The sequence below is a fragment of the Vombatus ursinus genome, unplaced genomic scaffold (genome assembly GCF_900497805.2).
Source record: "Vombatus ursinus unplaced genomic scaffold, bare-nosed wombat genome assembly UNPS02014812.1, whole genome shotgun sequence".
Lineage (NCBI taxonomy): Eukaryota > Metazoa > Chordata > Mammalia > Diprotodontia > Vombatidae > Vombatus > Vombatus ursinus.
Window position 1 is genome coordinate 49,404,507 of NW_020954590.1, and position 20,446 is coordinate 49,424,952.

Sequence of the window (20,446 nt, forward strand, 5' to 3'; positions counted from 1 at the left end):
GAACTAGTTTGAATCAGTACCCACTAAGTGTTTGACAGCTCCTAGGCATTGTAAAACCTTAAGACAATAAATTAGATTACCTCATCCAAGAGAAAGATTTTTAAGTATATGCAAAGACTTACATAGCTCAGGATGTAGTTAAAGGAAGGGCATCTCTTTCAATGATATCAGCAGTGGAATAAAGTTATAGTAGCCAAAAAAGTCTAACTGAAACTGGGTGAGTAACCTTTTTTCCATTAGAATACCAAAAGTCATTCTAAGGTGAGTTCTTACCACTAAAGCACCTGTCTGGAATAGGAAGAATTATTTATATAATGTTTAAAAAAAAGATATTTTCCCCACCATCTGTGTGTGTGTGTGCATGTGTGTGCGTGCGTGTGCATGTGTGTGTATGTATGTAGAGAGAAAGAACAAAAATGTTATGTTTTGCCAAAATTAAGTATATTTTATTAAGAAGTAAAAATAGTTTTTGATATTTTTATTTATGCTTATTGTGAACTAAGAACTTGATGCTTAATTGCATCGTTGTATTTAGTGTCAATGGTTTTCCAAGTGGGCACTTTTTTTTTTTTTTTTGTGATCATGGGCATGTTTTAATTTCAAATCATATGCTATTATAGATTCACAGCAGCCTTCTAAACTACATCAGCCCCACTTTAAATTTTGAAACAGTTTCTCTAAGTTTCATGTAACTATGTTACAATCACTGCTGTTATGGTAAAGAAGGAAAAAAACAGTGGCTATATAATCCCAGAAAAATCAGAATGATAAATTCAACTATAAATCTGTAACAAGTTGTGATATATGATTGTAATGGAATGTTACTGTGCTGTAAGAAATGCTGTGCAGGCTGATGTCAGAAAAGCCTAGAAAGACATATATGAACTGATGCAGAGTAAAGTGAAGCAGAAATAGGAGAATAGTGTACACAGTAATAGCAGTGCTGTATGATGATCAACTGTGATTGAATGACTCAGCTGTTCTCATCATTGCAGTGATCCAAGACAGTTGCAAAGGACTCATGACCAAAAATGCTATCCACCTCCAGAGAAAGAACCGATGGAGTCTGAATGCAGATCCAAGCATACTATTTTTCATTTTATGTATTTTTTGTGTGTTTTTTTTTCCTTTGGGTCTGTGTCTTCTTTTACAATATGACTAATATGGTTAAAAAAAAAAGCTATGAATCTTTGTTCACTCTGTGAACATAGCACCTCAGTTTATTTTATCTTATTTTTTTTTTTTTGGTGAGGCAGTTGGGGTTAAGTGACTTACCCAGAGTCACATAACTAGGAAGTATTATGTGTCTGAGGCAGATTTGAACTCAGGTCCTCCTGACTCCAGGGCTGGTGCTCTATCCACTGCACCACCTAGCTGCCCCTATTTTATCTTATTTTCAAAGGAGCACGTCAGTTTATTTTAGTTTAGACAAGTGTCTAAAAAAGCCATGTTGGAGGTCACAAAAGGCTATAGGTCTTCCTCCCCAGGATAGCCTTTTCTGCACTGCAGTAGCCATTCATTTATATTGTTTAAGAGAAAGGGGGTTAAGTGGATGGGATTGTGTGGATATGAAGTCATATCTTATGTATTACTACTTGCATTATACTACCCGTTCTGGGCTATGGTACGGTTGATTGTTTCAGTTCCAAAGCAAGTACCTTAACCTCCTTCCTTTCCCCTTTCTTAGAAAATCCTGAGTATTCAAATTGTATAACTGTTCAGATTAGAATAAGTTAATATACTGTCCCCATGTCACATATGCTGTTAGAGTATGGTATTAACACAATGAGAAAAAAGATAATATTGTTAGACTTTATTAAATCATTAAAAACTTAATAAACTATTCTTCAATGTGTTTTAGGAGTGTATACTTCAGTGGTTAATTGGAGATAAATGCAGTTAAACAGAAAGACTGGACCTGTGATTTCACTAATATAGAGAACAAATGACTAACGTGATCATGGGTCAGATCTGAAACTTGAACCCAGGTCTTCCTGACTTCAATACTCTTACCATATACTCTTTTGCTAACAGCCAAATAAATTAAGTATGGGGCAGCTAGATGTCTTAGTGAAAAGAGTGGTGCCAGGCCTGGAGTCAAGAAGACTTACCTTCCTGAGTTCAAATCTGGCCTCTTACACTTATTAGGTGTCTGACCCTTGGCAAATCACTTACCCTTGTTTGCCTCAGTTCCTCATCTGTAAAATGAACTGGAGAAGGAAATGGCAAATAAATCTATTATCTTTGCCAGGAAAACCCCAGATGGGGCCATGAAGAGTTGGAAACAACTGAAACGGCTCAACAATATCAACAAAATAAATTGAGGAAATTATGTCATGCTTAAATAATTTAATATAAATATAAGATGATAATCTATCAAGAAAGTTTGGTTTTGTAGGGAAGGGGCAAAAAAGACTTGCTTATATGTTAGGCAGTGGCTAAAGAGATTGTAATAGTCATCAAATAGTTATAGGTAGTTATAGTCATCAAATTATTGCAAAACATTCTTATTTCATCTCAGTCTTTTCCCTTTGTTGGTAGATAACCCGTGCATCATGTGAAAATGTTTTGGCTATTATTTCTCTTGCTATTGGGGGAGTCACTGAAGGTAAGTATTTTTCATAGATTAACCTGATGAGTGAGATATTTGATTTTAACTTTTTTCCTCTTTTTTCCCCATCTTTTCCAATCATGCCCATCCTTCAAAGCCCATCTCAAATGCCATATCTATAATCCCAGCAATACTGATCTACAGTGATCTCTCTCCAGTTCCTAACCTCCTTTGTACTCCCATGCTGCACATTTTGATACTTAATCCTGTTTGTCTTATACAATTTTTGAATTGTTGCACATAGATAAGTCTTGCCTCCCTAAGTAAAATATAAGTATTGTGGTAGTAAAATTGGTGACATGCAATTTTTGCATCCCCCATAATTTCTAGAATGGTATTTAGGCACATAATAAATTCTTATCACATCACCCTGTCCAGATCCTTCTTTTGTCATCTTCTGACTTCCAGGTTGAGCATAGTGTGTGTTTCATGGTCTTACTTTTATCCCAAACCCCACCCTCATCCTTAGTCCCTCCAGTTTTCCTGCAGATGGATCTTTGATGCCTTAGCTTCTTAGTTTATCTACTTAACCAAAGCCTTAAACTGCTATCTCCAGTTTACCTCATCCACCCACAGGGTAGCTCATACCTTTAGATCTAACCCTGAACTTTTTCTTCCAGTGATTTGAACACCTACAGTCCTTTCTCTGCCTGTCCTTGTGGCTCACTCCTAAACAGGATCTTTGTCTTCGCCACAACCAATTTTTCCATTAGTCTGTTGCTACTTTTTTGGTCTCACTTTCCTCCTTTTAGTCTTGAACATAAAGTTGTCTAATATTCTAGTGAATCTGGAATCTCATCAGTGTGGGTATTTCCTTCAGTGACGTGGATCAGAAACCATCCCTGGCTGTCTATGCAGTACCTGTCTGTACCCTTTTGTAAATCCACAAATGGGGGAGGGCAGCAGTTGATGATAGAGAATCCTACTGATGTGCCTGGGAGTCTTTGTTATATTCTCTTGGCAATGTGTGACTTTGATTGTTCGTGTGGGTTATCTCAGTTATCTTTTTTTTCTGGTCATATGTGTCTCCAACTTCATCCTTTTTACTACTTTTGAGAAATTCTTCATTTGTAAAATGTGGCAGGCTGCTCATGCTCACTGTGTATATTTCCATTTCCCTTTGGGTGATCCTCAACTTCATTTCTTCTGAGACTACTATTATATAATTCACAGTCATACAACATCACCAGAAGAAAATTATCATTAAAAAGATGGGCCTTTGTTTCTGAGAGAAACTTGAGGTGATTAAAAACCAATTCAGTCTATTTTCTTCCTCTTCTGGGTCCAGTTCATTGTCCATTTGCAGTATCACTCCAAGATATAAGTTCTGAAGGATGTGCTCTATGGATTGTCCATCCAGTTACATATCAAAGTTTGGACAATATTCAGTCAGGAAACTGATTAAGTACCTACTATGTACCAGACACTGTGTTAAGTGATAGGGATTGAAAAAAAAGAAGATAAATGTCTGTCTTTTTGAGGAACTCACAATCTAATGGAAGAGACAACATGCACATAACTATGTGTGAACAGGAAATAATCAGCAGAAGGAATTAGGGATTGGGAAAGGCTTCTTATAGAAGGTGGGATTTTGGCTGGAATTTGAAGAAAACCAGGAGGCAGAGATGAGGAGGGGAGAACATTCCATTTATGAGGGACAACCTGGAATTGGGTGATGGAGGAGTATCTTATTTTAGGAACAGCAAGGAGTCCATTGTCACTGTATAACAAAGTACCGAGTGTACTAAGGGGTGCAAGGAGGGAGACGGCATAAGGGTAAGGTGTAAATAGACTGGAAAGGGCTTTAAATGCCAAACAGAGGGTTTTATATTTGATCATGGAGGTGATAGGGAGCCACTAAAGTTTATTGAGGTGAGACTAATGGTATGATCAAACTTATGCTTTAGAAAGATCACTTTGACTGCCTAGTAGAGAATCTACTGGAATGGGGAGAAACTTATGGCAGACAAACTAACCAGCAGGCTGTTGCAGTAGTCCAGGTATGAGGTGTTGAGGACCTGTACCTGGAGAAGGGGGCATATGTGAAGGGTGTTATGAAAGTAAAATTGACAGCTCTGAGCAACAGATTGAATATGGGTAATGAGAGCGTAGAGTTGAGGATGACACCTAAGTTGTATGAGCTTGGGTGATTCAGGATGGTGGTGCCTTTGACAGTAAATAGAAAAGTTTGATGGAAGGAGATGTTGGGGGAAAAGATATTGAGTTCAATTTTGGACATGCTGAGAAGTGGAGCTAATATGGCAGAGAAAAGGCTGAAAATTGCCAAACTTTTTGTTGAGCTCTCCCCAGTTCCCTTGAAATAACTTTAAATCCTACCTCAAAATGAATTCTGAAGCAATAGAACCCACGAAAGGATGGGGTAAACCAATTTTCTAGCTTAAGATAACTTAAAAGGACTGCAGGAAAGGTCTGTCTCACTTGGGTGAAAGGGGAGAGCCCCTACCCCCAATGCAGGTGCTGTCCAGGCAAGTAAGTGAGAGACCCCTAGCCCCAGCAAAGATCAGCAACCAAGGCCCCATGGCCCCAGCTCAGCAGGCCCAACAGTGTTCCAGACCTCTAGCCCTGGCACAGCAGGCTAGGGGCCAGGCCTGGCAGGTCCGGAGGCCCCAGCACAGTAGGCAGGGTATCAGGCCGCAAGGCCCTGGTGCAGCAAGCCAGGCCGCTGGCTCACAGTGTACGAAACCTGAGACAGTGCCCCTCCACCCCAGGAGTAGAGCTCAACTTTAAAAGTTAAGGAATAGACTGGAAAATGAGCAAAAAACAAACAAACAAAAAAGCCCTGACCATAGAAAGCTACTATGGCAACAGGGAAGATCAAAACACAAACCCAAAAGAGGATAAGTGTCAAAATGCCTACATGCGAAGCCTCAAAAGTGAAATATGAATTGGTCTCAGACCCAAAAAGTCCTCTTGGAAGGAGCTCAAAAAGGAGATTAAAAATCAGAAGAAAAAGTGTACATGTTGAGTTTAAGGTATCTATGGGACATCCAGTACAAGATATCTAATAGGCCGTTGGAGGTGTGAGATTAAAGGTCAGTAGGGAGGTTAGGGCTAGACAAATAGATTTGAGAATCTTCTGCATAGAAATGGTAATTGAATCCATGGGAGTTGATGAGATCACCAAGTAAAATAGTATATAGAGGGAAAAGAGAAGAGGGTTTAGGACAGCCCAGGAAACACTCATGTTTAGTAGTGTGACTTGGATGAGATCCAGAAAAGGAGATTGAGAAGGAATGGTCATAGATAAGTAGGAGGAAAACCAGGAGAGAGTATCTCAAAAATCTAGAGAAAAGAGAATATTAAGGAGAAGAAGGTGCTTGAATAGTGTCAACAAGAATGAGGAAAGTGAGAAAGAGCTATTAGATTCTGCAAGTAAGAAATCATCAGTAACTTTGGAGAAAGCAATTTCAGTTGAAAGATGAGATTGGAAGCCAGATAAGTAGAGAAGTGAGAAGAAAAGAAATGGAGGCATCCATTGTAGATGTCCTTGAAATTTTGCCCCCAAAAAGAGATACAGGATGATAGCTAGCAGGGATAGAAGGATCAAATGAAGGTTTTGGGAGGATTGGGGAGATATGGTGGACATGTTTGTAGACAGATAGGGAGAGGTTGAAGATAAGTGAGAGAGTGGGAATGATAGAGGGGCCAGTCTATTGGAAGAAGAGAGGATGGAATGAGATCACTTGTACCTCTTAGAGGGATAAACCTGGATAGGGAGAAGAGCCACCTCTTCATATGAGAAAGATGAAGGAAGAGATAATGACAGCAGCATCTGGGTGATGTGAGATGAAGAGGAGAGGAAAAAGGGGAGCTCTTGGTGAATGTCTTAAGTTTTTCCTTTTTTTAGTAATTATGAAGCACGATTCTCAGTTGAGCGTGTAGGAGCCAGGGGAATTTTCTGGAAGGATGAAAAAGTTTGGAAGAGCTGTTGTGATGAGTTTGAGAGTGAGTTAATTAGGGACACATAAAAGGATTGCCTAACATCAGTGAGAGCCTGGTTGAGATTATAATATAAATTTGGGGCAACTAGGTGGCATAGTGTTTAGACTACTAGACTTGGATCAGGAAAACCTGAGTTCTGATTCTTCTTCTGACTCTTTCTAGCCAAGTGACTCTGGGCAGTTCATGTAACCTCTCAGCTTTTGTTTCCTCTTCTGTAAAATAGGGATAATAATAGCACCTACCTGTTAAGTTTATTGTGAAGGTCAAGTGAGATAAGATATGTCTAGTGCTTTGCAAACCTTAGATAATTATGTAAATGTGATGATGATGATGATGTTGTCTTCACTCTTGCTCAAATAAAACTCCATGTCTTAATGCTCAGAACCTCTTTATTCTGATTTCAACCTTTATTTCCCAGCCTAATTTTTCACATTTTTACCCGTCAGTTTTGGAACTAGGATAAAATCAACTCTGCCTTTTTTCCTTGAAGGATTATGTCAGTCTAATACTATTTATTGTGAATTAGTAGGATTTTTTCCTGAATTGAAATTTTGATGGCATGATATTGTGTCATATAACCGTATAGTATTGGATTATAAACAAGTTATTACACGTACATATTGCTGCCTGTGCATGCTGGACTTCCCGACAATGTGTGATGTGCTCACCTGCCAACACTTGCAATACCTGTTGGCAGACTTGACCACTGATCGGTTATAACTTGCATTTTGTGTGTTTATTTGGAAAATAATGTTATCATTATGACTTTAACTCTGTTACACAACAGATAAAACACATAAGTGTGGTTTTTCAAAATTTTGTTTTCTTTCCTTATGCTTCCATACCCTGCCTTATTTTTCTTCAATGCCCCCCAGTTGCACCTGAGGCTACTACCATCCTCCCCCATCATTCCAGTACCCCCCAGGGGGCAGCATTGCCCACTTTGGGAACTTTTGGGAGATATTCCTAAATGAAGAAACATCCTTCTAGCAATGCAGATTAGTACTTTCTTTGCAACTTTCTAGTATTAGAGAGTAGTCTAAAAAATTGATAGATTAAGTGACTTTGCCTGGGTCACATAGCCATATGTGTCAGAAGGGGGGACTTGAACCTAAGTCTTCCTAACTTCAGGGCCTGCTCTTCTTATCCATGACACCATGCTTCAACTCTTTTTTTCCTTTTTATTTATATTTTGAGCACTTGGTACAGTGCTTGGCATATAGTAGGCACTTTTAAAAGTTTTTCCATTCATTCATTCATTCATTCATTCACACAGTCTATTTTTGCCAAACTTGAATACTTGTATTCTCCAACAGCATTCCATCCCTAATCTTTATGAATTTATTAAGCTGTTCTTTATGCTTGAAATATACTTCCTTATCATCTGTGAAGCTTTCCTTGATTCCCTCCTCACTCAACAAAAGTTGTTTCTTCCTCCTCAAATTTTCCTAGAGGACTTTTCCTAGATCTCTCCTTTGTGTCTATCATACCTTGTATTATATCTATCTGTGTGTCTATATCCATTTCAATTAAATGTAAGCTCTTTGAGGATTAGAACTATATCATTTTTAACTTTTTATGCCCCTGGCACTTAGAATGGTGCTTTGTGTGTTATAGGTCCTTGATAAATGTTTGTGGAATAGTAGTCATTCAATAACCCATTTTTTAATTGGATTGAACACCTCTCACAGCGGTTAATTCCCCAGTATTCGTGTTTTTAACTGGTTAAATGTGTTCATTGAAGAATTGCAGTATTTGTAGGGAAAGGTGGTATTTAACAAAAGCAGCAATCTATATTTGTGATATTAAGTGTAGTTAGTATTTTCGGTTTTTAACAATATTGAATTTGTGTGCATATGTTTACCAATTCATGTGTTTATTAAAAAAATATTTACTGCGTATCCAGATGTTACCCGACTTCCTTTAGGTCCTACCCCACTAAAAATCACACCTTCTGCAAGAAACCTTTTCTGATCCCCTCTTAATGCTAGTGCCTTCCCTCTGAAATTAACTCCAATTTATCCTTTCTGTTTCTTTTTTTGTATACAATTGTTCAAAGGTTGTATTTCCCATTAGACTTTCTATAGAGCAGGAATTGTTACTTGGTACATAGTAGTACTTAATAAATGCTTCTTGATTTGATTTGATTAGTGCAATCAAGTTCAATTTATGTCATATAATCAGTAAAGGATAATAATAAGTAAATGTTTATTTTAGTATTCATGTGGCCTTTGTGGGGGAAAGGACCTATTAATTTTTTTTTATTTGCAGTTCTACCAAGTCAGCTGTTATAATTAATTTCTTCGGTTTGTCAAGGCTTGAGAACTTAGATTTTATAATGAAGGGTTGTGGCAAATTTAGTTTTAATTTAAAGGCAAAAATTTTTTCCTTGAGAAAAAAATAACACTTGTATAACATTTTTCAGAGTTCATAATGATGTCTAGTTTTTTGATGGTTTCATATATAGGTGTTAAATTAGTATATCTCTGAATAGAGCTCTGGCCTTGGAGTCAGGAGGACCTGAGTTCAAATCCAGCCTCAGACACTTAAGTAGCGGTGTGACCCTGGGCAAGTCACTCAACCCCAGTTGCCTCACCAAAAAGCAAAAAAAAAAAAAATTACTGTATCTCTTCTTTCTATTCTTATAGCACCATCAGTTTGCAATTAATTCATCAATTATATAATATCACTTATTGCCTTGTTTTTGTTCCCTAATCTATTCTGGCATATTGAACTTTTCTTCCCAACTAGATTGTAAACCCTTCAAGGGTAGGAATAACCATATATCTTAGACATTTTCTGTTTCTTTCCACACTACCTTATAATAACTCACATTTATATAATTCATAACTCACATTTACATAGCTAATAAGTACTGGATCAGGAACAGGAATCCAGATCTCCTAACTCTAAGGCCATCATTCTTTTCATTATACTACAGTGCCTCTCTGGCACAGTATAAAACAGATAGATGCTACATAAGTACTGTTTGATAGATGGTTAAAGGAAACAGCAGTTCATGTTTACATAGTTTTAGTAGATTCACAACACCCTTGTTTGGTAGATAGTGAGAGAATCAACCTAAGAGTCCCGAAGACCTGTGTACAAGTTCTACCTGTAATCCTTAGGCTGTGGGACCCTTAGCATGTCACTTGACTTCTAAATGTCCAAAGCAGCTCTTTAAGACTTAACTTTCAGTACGGTGCCAGTTTGTACTGGTAGAAGCAGTTTCTTCACAAGTTCAATTCAAAATATTGTTGTCGTGTGTAGGTATACATAACATTCATGCATCCATGCATGTACATGTGTGTGTCCATTGTGGGGATAGATAAAAATTAATCTCCATTTTACAGATAAATAAATTGAGATTAAGTTATTTGCTGCAGGGCTGTACAACTAGTAAGTGGTAGAGCTGGTACTTGAAATTGGACTCAACTGAATTTCTTTGTATATATAACTACTATGATTTCTTGGGGGGAAAAGTTTTCTTATTAAATAATGTTTGTTCATCAAGGATTTTTAACAGCATTGACTTTAAAGGATAACATCATGAGAGAGATACAGAAAGAGGAGATAGTGAGAGCACCCTAAGTGCTGGGGGGATAGACACATTCTTGTGTTTCCAAGGTAGTCTCTGTTCTCAGGGAACTTGCATTCTAATGGGGGAAGGGAACAGATAAAGTGGGAATGGGGCGGGGGAAGAGAGAGAGAGAGATGGCTGAGAAATGGCGTGGAATCTGATCTCCATTATTCTTTTCTTAAATTGAAGTAAATCTCCCTGTGCTCTTTTTTAAAAAGGATTTTAAATGTCTGTTTTTTAAAATTCTGCATTAATCTTCATAGATTATATGAACATGCAATTCCCTGAACTTTCTAATTGAAATATGTCCCCACTTAAAGGTATTTGTACAGCATCTACACCTTTTGTACTGCTGGGAGATGTTTTGGATTGTCTTCCTTTGGATCAATGTGACACAATTTTCACCTTTGTGGAGAAAAATGTTGCCACTTGGAAATCAGTAAGTTTGTTTCTCTTTTTTATTAACTCTGTTTTTCCTCTTATTTATCTTTATAGAAATCCTCCAGTATTATAACGGTATATCATGTAATTCTCCCTATACCTCTTATTTGAGACGAAAGATCATATATTTGCTAGTGGTTGAAAGGATTATCCCTGTGTAAATTGTACTGGGTGTCCTGAAAAGACTTGCATTACTCTTAGATTCCTAGAGAGTCATGTGAGAATCATATCGCTGGAGAAAGCTGAAATAGGAAATTTGATCATGCAAAAGCAGTTAAATGAAGCACTTGTTAAGTATCAGGTATTCATCTCTCTTGTATTTCTGAAATTAAGATTTTTGTAATTGAAGAGCAAACTTAGTTTGTTACTAGATTTCCTACTTTTGCTTCATTTATGGAAGAATACTTTAAAGATAACAGAACATGCTACAAATTCCATGTAATAAGTTTTTTTATTTACAGAATACATTCTATTCTGCTGGAAAAAACTATTTATTGCGCATGTGCAATGGTAAGTAAAAAATATCTAAAAGTAGAAATATCTTTTTTATGATTACATTTAGATTTGTGGGAGCTATTTAATACAAGAAACAAAAATCTTATCATTTACACTGTGAAAATTTGTCTAGTGACATGCAAAGTGTGGTATAGTTTTACTTCTAGAGAACAAGGTATAATGGAAAGAGTACTGGATTTGGAGTCAGGAAAAACCTGAGTTTGAATTTTATTTCCATACTACCTTTGTGACCATAAATGAGTCAGTTACTCTCTCTGAGCTTCTGTTAAATGGGAGTAATAATACCTATTTCATAGTGTTGTTTTGAGAGTCATATAGTTAAGGCACTATATAAAATATCAGCTTTTACTATTATTATTATTATATAGCTTTTTGTTTGTTAAAAATATTTTTGACATCCTTAAGATTTCAGGAGACTTAGAGTAATTCCCTTAGGGTAGTTGTTGTCAAACATTTTTAGTCCATGAGAAAAGTGTTTCACAGACCATCTACTCCAATTCTTGCTCGTGCAATAAATAGAAACAGAAAAAGAGAAATGACTTTGAGAACAGGGACTATATCTTATTTTTCTGTGTATATACTGATCATAATGCATTTCATATAGTCTTGTTAAATAAATGACAAAATTAATGAGATGACACCATTGATTATTAATAAGTTATATCTTAAAGCTATAATGTTATTTTAGGTAAGAATAAATAGGGGGACCTTACAGACCACACTTGGAGGAATACTGCTTATGAAGAATATCTTCAAGCATATAGTTAAGGCACTTGGGTATGGTTGTAATAAATACAAGGTCCTTCCTTGTTTCTGTTTTGCTTTCATTTCTATATATTGTTTTAGATCTCCTAAGAAGATTATCAAAGTCCCAGAACACAGTGTTCTGTGGAAGAATTCAACTTTTCTTGGCGAGACTTTTTCCTTTGTCAGAGAAATCAGGTAAGATTTTACAAATTAGAACAAAGGACTTACCTCTGACTTTTGTACAGTTGTTAAATGGATTGTTGTTTACTATTCCTGGTAATGGAACCTTAACAAAGATATTAAAGTAATCATAATTATGTAATTTCATAAAAGTCATAGTAGAAAATTATTGCTTTTAATTCTTCTACTGGTAGATAAAGCCTATAGAAAAATGCCTTTTATTCCTAAATTAAAATCATTGACTCCTGTTGTTGAAATTTTTAGTTAATAATATCTTTCATTGTAGTTGAATCTTCCTTTCCAAAATATTTTCACATACATTATCTTATATCTTCACAATCTCTGTGACTTAACGATTTTTTCCCCCACTAATTTTTTTTTTAAATAGTTGAGGCATCTGCATAGTCAGTCTCTAAGCTTTTAGGTTTATATTCATGGATACTGAACCAAATTTTCAAACATTCTCCATTGACAGTATCATTCTCCATTCTCCATTGACAGTATCAAGAACAAAAGTATGTTTTAATTAGTTTAGAGTGTCTTGTTACATTCTTTATAGAACATCTCTGCTCCTTTGCAAAGAATGCTGTTGTATAAGCTGTAGTAATCTTCATCATGGTCTTTATAGAATCATAGGTATTTTACAGATAAGGAAACTGAGGCTGAGAGCAATTAAGCGATGTGCCTAGGATCAAGTAATTTCAGGCAAGATGTGAAGTTGAGTCATCTTGATTACATGCCTAGTGGGCTATGTAGCTGCGTCTATTTCTTCATGCTTGCTCTGAGCAGTTCAAGAAAAGATGACCTAATATACCATGCATTGATGTTTCTCATTATGTAATGAACTTACTTCTGGCAGTTCTTTTATTCACTTCTTTAAGGAATGCTTATGAGTTATCCAAACACATAGCTATGAACCTTTACATCTTCATGTCCTGAAGCCTACAGAGAACTAGGGATGAGATCCAGGTAAACCAGTTTATACCAGGAACTGGAAAGACAGCACAAAAAGCTGAAGTTAAAACAAATGGGCCAACATTTTTATAATGAGCTATTGTCACAATAATAGTGGAACTCCTACTCTTGGACTGTACTCCCCTCCATATTCAGTATGCTATTTGAAGAAGTGGCAGAGACCCTTCAGCAGTTTGATTAAGGAAGTGCAATTGGACCTTCATACAGAAGAAATCTGTGCTCATAGGGTGATACCATTTTAAAGGCACATGGGAATCTGTTCTCAAGATATCTCAAAGGAGGGAGAAACTCAAAAGAATAGAAATAGTCAGAGATGGTATTTACCAGCCCCCCCAAAAAAAACCCAACTCCACCTAGACACTGATAGCCACTAGTCTATCTAAATCCTTCCTTATTGGCCTAAAATCATTTGAGAATAATCTACAGAGGCACATTAAAGGCACCCTCAATGAAAATATGAGAAGAAATAATTCAGCAGTCTGATCGAGGGTGACATATCTTAGAAAGCAACTTTTTAAAAAATATGTCTTATTTTTATTACTCCCTTTTATTTTTATATCATATACATTTTTCAGTGTAACCTTCCTCCGTCTCTTACTCATCAAGCATATCAGAGGCATCTGATGATACAGTAGATAGAGCATTGGCTCTGGAGACAGGAGGACCTGAGTTCAGATCCAGCCTCAGACACTTAGTAGCTGTGTGACCCTGGGCAAGTCACTTAACCCTACTTGCCTCCAAAAAAAGTGGAAAAAAATTATAACAAAGGTTGTTTAAAACACATAAAAGGGCAGAGGAACAAAATACATGAACCATATCTGACAGTATATACAATATTCCACATAGTTCCTACCTGCACCTTTTTTTAAAACAGAAAACTACCTCTTGCAGTAATAAAATTATCTGAGATACAGAGAATAAGATAGTGCTTCATTGATTGATTTCAAGAAAACATTTCAGTTGGAACAAAATACAGCCTTAAATGTTTTCTTCAGACAAGTTGTTGTTGTGCATACATCATAACCATCCAGAATCCCATGATAGACTTGACTACATAGATAACTTTCTTCAACAGTCTGTTGAACGCTGACACAAAACAAGCTATTGAGCAGGGAGATATATGTTCACTCAAAGTATTCGCCAACATTGTGGAAGATTTTCTTTGTAAGGTTAAAGAAAAGACTTCACTATAATAGCAGGGCCTGGCAGATACTCTTGTTTCCTTATGTGTTAATTGTATTCAACCTGGTGAAACCACAAAGATACATAAGTGAAATACACATGAATATGAAAGATTGAGCCACACATAATAAAAGAACATTGGATGAAAAGATGAAAATTATGGTGTGCAGCTGCATAGGTGGCCTGTTTAATTAATTATTATTAATTCAACATGTATCCAGTTATTACCTATTATTAATATTAATTATTGTCTAATTAAATGATATTAACTAATATTAATTGTGTTATTAATTATTGATATGCAATTATTAATACAATTGACCCATTATTTAATATGGATAAGGTCTGTAAATGAATCTTTCAGGCTATTAACTAGAATATGTTTCTGGAATGCTATACCTAATTCAGAAAGGATAGTAGTAAGAGGGACAGGAAGAAATCACATTGCATATATATAGATATACTTTTGAGAAACTCTAGGAACCAGGAAGATGGGAATAAGATGGTAATAAAGCATAATGGAGAGCATTTGGGTAAAGATAATAGAAGCTGAAACACAAGCAATGTTATCAATAAAGAATACTAAACACCACCTTGTCAGAGGAAGTAGATTTTGATCATAAGCCTGGCTTGGCAACATAGTACACAATTAGTAGGAAACTTAAATTATACAGATAACTGTTGGAACACTCAGTGTTTCTGGCAAAAGCGGAGCTGCAGCTGGTTTCTTAGTTAAATGATAACTTCATCTTTTAAAAGATGGAGGCACCAGTGAGAGTAAGTGGTATTGGATCTGATTCTCACTCATAAGGGGAAGCTGGAAAACTATTACTAAACCATCTCAGAATTTGTAATAGAAAGGAAGAGGAAACCTAGGCATAGTCTGACATGGTCTAAATAGGTCTCCAAATAGCTTTAATTCACAATAGGTTTCAAAAGATAGGTAGGATTCTTTGGACAAATCTACAGGGGAAACCAGTCCAAGAGGAATGGGAAGTTCTCAAGAAATGCATTCAGAAGACACAAGAAGATTAGTTCTGATAAGGAGTGAAAGAACAGATTTTTTTTTTAAATGAATTTATTTAGTTTTAGTTTTCAACATTCACTTCCATAAGATTTTTAGTTTTAAATTCTTCCCCCTCCCCAAGACAGCATACAATCTGATATAGGCACTACATATACATTCATATTAAACATATTTTCACATTGGTCATGTTGTAAAGAAGAATTAGAACCAATGGGAGGAACCACAAGAAAGAAAAAACAAAACAAAGCAACCAAAAAAATAGAGCAAATAGTATGCTTCCATCTGCATTCAAACTCCGAAGTTCTTACTTTGGAAGTGGATAACATTTTCCATCATGAGTCTTTTGGAGTTGTCTTAGATCACTGCCTTGCTGAGAAGAGCTAAGTCTATCAAAATTAGTCATCACACAGTATTGCTGTTACTGTGTACAATGTTCTCCTGGTTCTGCTCACTTTACTCAGCATCAGTTATATAAGGACAAATTAAAGATGCTAATATAGATAGAACTCATTGACCAACTTAAATTTTTAACATGTATTTTTTTTTTTTAAGGCAGTTGGGGTTAAGTGACTTGCCCAGGCTCCCACAGCTAGTAAGTGTCAAGTGTTTGGTCTGAGGTCAGATTTGAACTCAGGTCCTCCTGACTTAAGGGCCGTGCTCTATCCACAGTGCCACCTAGCTGCTCCTAACGTGTATTTTTAAAATGTAAATTAAATAGAGGCAAGTTCTAAAGGATGAGTACAAAAGCAAGGCATGGTTGTCCTTTAAGAATGGTGGCAAAGCGGGTGGAGCCAAGATGGGAGAGTGAAAGCAGTGACTTGCTTGAGGTCTCCCCCAAAGCCCTCCAAATACCTGTAAAAAATGGCTCTAAACAAATTCTAGAGCAGCAGAACCCATTAAAGACAGATTTCTGGTCCAAGACAATCTGGATGGTTGATTGGAAAAGTCTGTTATGCTGGGCTGGGAGAGGAACACAGTTCAGCGTGGGTGCACAGGCAAATACCAGGCCTCAGCAAACCTGGGGCAGGTCTCAAGGGACTGAATCACTGGCAGCTGTAGCAGTTTCCTGACTTCTCAACCACAAACACCGAAGACAACTTAGAAGGTCAGTAGAAAAGGTCTGTAACCATGGTGAGAGAGAAGCTTGGTCCTAGCCCCAGTTCTGGTGCAGCCCCGGGGAAGTGGCAGCTTCTGGAGCTTCTGGCCCACAGACAGAGGGGGAATTGATCAGAGAGGGATTGCAGGGATCTCTTTGCTGGTGCTGAGGCAGGATTCTCTTACTTTGCCTGTGCTTGGATCTGGGTTGCAGCTCTGGGTGGCGGTCCAGGGGCGAGGAGGAGAACTGGCATGGTGGAGCTTGTAGTGGTGGTGTAGAGACAATCCTCCTCATAGTTCCAAGGCAGAAAAGAGTGCTTGTGGTCACTCATAGACCAGAATACGGGCCAGGAAAGGAGTAAATACCTCACCCTTGATTGTACCACTTTGGAAGAACTGAAAATTTAAACAGCTACACAAAACCCCCGAAGCTTGGAGCAGTACATTCTCCACACTGGAAGCAGACCCCTACCTTAACAAAAAGTTTAAAACTCAAGTAATTGGTTGGGAACATGAGCAAACTGCACAAAAAAAGTCAGACCATAGAATCTTTCTTTAGTGACAAAAGAAGATCAAAACATACAGCCAGAAGAAGATAACACAGTCAAAGCTCCTACATCCAAAGCCTCCAAGAAAAATATAAATTGGTCCCAAGCCATGGAAGAACTCAAAAAGGATTTTGAGAAGCAAGTAAGAGAAGTAGAGGAAAAACTGAGAATGATGTAAGAAAATTATGAAAAACAAGTCAACAGCTTGCTAAAGGAGACCCAAAAAGATACTGAAGAAAATAATACCTAAAAAAATAGCCTAACCCAAATGGCAAAAGAGGTCCAAAAAACCAATGAGGAGAAGAATGCCTTAAAAAGCAGAATTGGCCAAATGGAAAAAAAGTTCATTGAAGAAAATACTTTCTTAAAAATTAGAATGGAGCAAATGGAAGCTAGGGACTTTATGAGAAATTAAGACATTGTAAAACAAATTCAAAAGATTGAAAAAAATAGAAGACAATGTGAAATAGCTCATTGGAAAAACAACTGACCTGGAAAATAGATCCAGGAGAGATGACTTAAAAATTATTGGGCTATCTGAAAGCCATGATCAAAAAAAGAGCTTAAACATCATCTTTCAAGAAATTATTGGGGGCAGCTAGGTGGCGCAGTGGATAGAGCACCAGCCCTGAAGTCAGGAGGACCTGAGTTCAAATCTAGCCTCAGACACATAACACTTATTAGCTGTGTGACCCTGGGCAAGTCACTTAACTCCATTGCCCAGCCAAAAAAAAAAAAGAAAGAAAAAGAATTGTCAAGGAAAACTGCCCGGATGTTCTAGAACCAGCGAGTAAAATGGAAATTAAAAGAACCCACCGAGCACCTCCTGAAAGAGATCCCCAAAGGAAAACTCCTAGGAGTAGCCAAATTCCAGAGTTCCCAGGTCAAGGAGAGAATATTGCAGGCATCTAGAAAGAAACAATTCAAGTATTGTGGAAACACAATCAGGATAACCCAAGATTTAGCAGCTTCTACATTGAGGGTCCAGAGGGCTTAGAATATGATATTCTGGAGGGCAAAGGAATATGATTACAGCTAAGAATCACCTGCCCAGCAAAACTGAGTATAATCCTTCAGGGGCAAAAAATGGATGTTCAGTGAAATAGGGTACTTTCAAGCATTCTTGATGAAAAGACCAGAGCTGAATAGAAAATTTGACTTTCAAATATAAGACTCAAGAAAAACATGAAGAGGTAAACAGGAAAGAGAAATCATAAGGGACTTATTAAGGTTGAACTGTTTATATTCCTACATGGAAAGATGATATGTGTAACTCACAAGACCTTTGTCAGTATTGGGGTAGTTGGAGGGGAAAAAAAATTATATGTATAGATAGATTGATAGAGGGCACAGGATGAGTTGAAGATGATGTCTGGGTGATAATCTGGAGAATAAAATTAAGAGGTGAGAGGATTATACTGGGAGAAGGAGAAAGGGAGAGGTAGAATGGAGTAAATTATCTCACATAAAACAGACAAGAAAAGCTTTTACAGTGGAGGGGAAGTGGGGGAAAATGAGAGGGAATGAATGAATCTTATCAGATTTGGCTTAAGGAGGGAATACCATCCACACTCAGTTGGGTATGGAAATCTATCTTACCCTACAGGAAAATAGGGAGGAAGGGGAAAAGAGAGTGGAGGAATGATAAGGGTGGGGGGGGGCAGATTGGGGGATGGGGTAATCAGAAGCAAACACTTCTGAAGAGGGACAGGGTCAAAAAAGAGAATAGAATAAATGGGGGGCAGGATAGGATGAAGGGAAATACAGTTAGTTTTCCACAGCTTGACTACTGTGGAAGTGTTTTGCATGACTACACATGTATAACCTGTATCTGGTTGCCTTCTGGATGAGAGTGGGTGGGGAGGGAGAAAGGAAGAAAATTTGGAACCCAAAGTTTTAAAAACAAATGTTAAAAATAGTTTTCACATGCAACTGGGAAATAAGATAAATAGGCAGTGGGGGTATAGAAATCTGTCCTGCCCTACAGTAAAATAGAAGGGGAAGGGGATAAGAGAAGGGAGGGCAGATTAGGGGAAGGGGTATCCAGAATGCATGCTGTCTTGGGTCAGGGGGAGGGATGAGATGGGGAGAAAATCTGGAACTCAAAATCTTGTGGAAGTGAATGTTGAAAACTAAAAATAAATAAATTTTAAAAGAATGGTGACAAAAATTCTGAAGTTTAGATTGGTGAAGGCAAAGAAGGTGGGGGTTAGCTAAATTGAGGAAAAGAGAAGGCTCAAAGAAAGGATGGGCTACTAGTTGAAAATTAAGACTAATGGGGAGAGGGTTATTTACTTTGGGGAAAAGAAGTTCAAAAATGGATAAGACTGCTGATGGAGGAATCTGGGATAATAACAAACAAGAATGCGTGTCTCCTTATTTTGCTTCTGTTTTTTCTGTCAGGGAGAAGGGTATTTGTACTGGAAAAGACAACAGAAATGGCTGATAGGAACTTGTTGCCAAATATAACAGAAATATAGTAAGGGAGACCATAGATGTTCACGATAAGTTCAGGTCATCAAATACAGATGACCTATAGCTTAAAATATTAAAAGAACTGGTAGGTGTGATTACTAAGCTCCTTATTGTCAGTGATCTTTGAAAAATCTTACAAGGGCATACATTCAACAGGTTCTGCAATTTGTAGTCCAGCAAAATTGACTTCAGTTTCTGACCAGAAGGGATACGTTTGTGAATATTTTAAAAGGGAAATGGTATTTAGAAAAAAAACTAGCATGTCTTCTTCAAGTATAGGTTGTTCTAAACTAACTTCTTTTCATTTTTGCATGTCACTAGATCATTGAAATGCTGTAGATTCAGGATACAAAGAGCATTTGACATATTCTCCATAATTTTCTTGAAGGATAGATATGGAAGGACGAGGTCATAGTTGAATGACTGGAACAAGTAATCATTAATAGTTTAGTGTCTCTAATGAAGTGTCCTAGGGATTTATACTTGAGCCTGTGCTCTTTAATATTTTTATCATTGACTTGACTAAAGGCATAGATTGGTTATCAGATTTTCATATAATACCAGCTAACATGCTGCATAGCAGAATTGAGATCTAAAAATACCTGGACTGGCATGTTGAATTAAAACTCGAGATGAAATGCATTTGTGTTTTGTCTAGACCTATCATTTCATCTATATAGGGACCTCCTGGTATGGAAACTAAATTCTACCAACACAGATGACCAATTGCTCTGTAACCTAAAGTCTTAGATGGCTGGGGGATTTGAAAAGTTAAGTGATTTCACTTGTGATCACTCAACTAGAGTGTGTCAGAGGCACGAACTAAACCCAGTTCTTCCTGGTTCCAAATTCAACCTTCTATCCACTACACCTGCTGCCTCATAAGACAAAATTTAAAGATGTAAACATGAAGTCTTATACTTGAATTCATAAAATCATCTCTGCAAGTACAAAGTGATTAGGTAGTTCATTTAAAAATCTGAGAGGGTTTAGTAGACTGCATTTTCTGAGTCAACAGAGTAATAGGACAGTAAGACAATCTAATACGATCTTCGCTGGGTTACACAAAGCAATATTCATGACTAAGGAAGTTATGTTCCCTCTTT

General features: G+C 37.1%; 1 protein-coding gene across 1 annotated transcript in view; it reads left to right on the forward strand.

Moving 5' to 3' along the window:
* The window catches only part of LOC114054189 (THO complex subunit 1), a 67,574-nt gene that overhangs the window by 15,727 nt on the left and 31,401 nt on the right, over window positions 1-20,446 (forward strand). Inside the window, exons 4-7 of the mRNA XM_027877350.1 lie at window positions 2,542-2,608; window positions 10,475-10,593; window positions 11,057-11,105; window positions 11,958-12,053. Of these exons, the coding sequence (XP_027733151.1) occupies window positions 2,542-2,608; window positions 10,475-10,593; window positions 11,057-11,105; window positions 11,958-12,053 (331 nt within the window). The remainder of the gene's footprint in view (window positions 1-2,541; window positions 2,609-10,474; window positions 10,594-11,056; window positions 11,106-11,957; window positions 12,054-20,446) is intronic.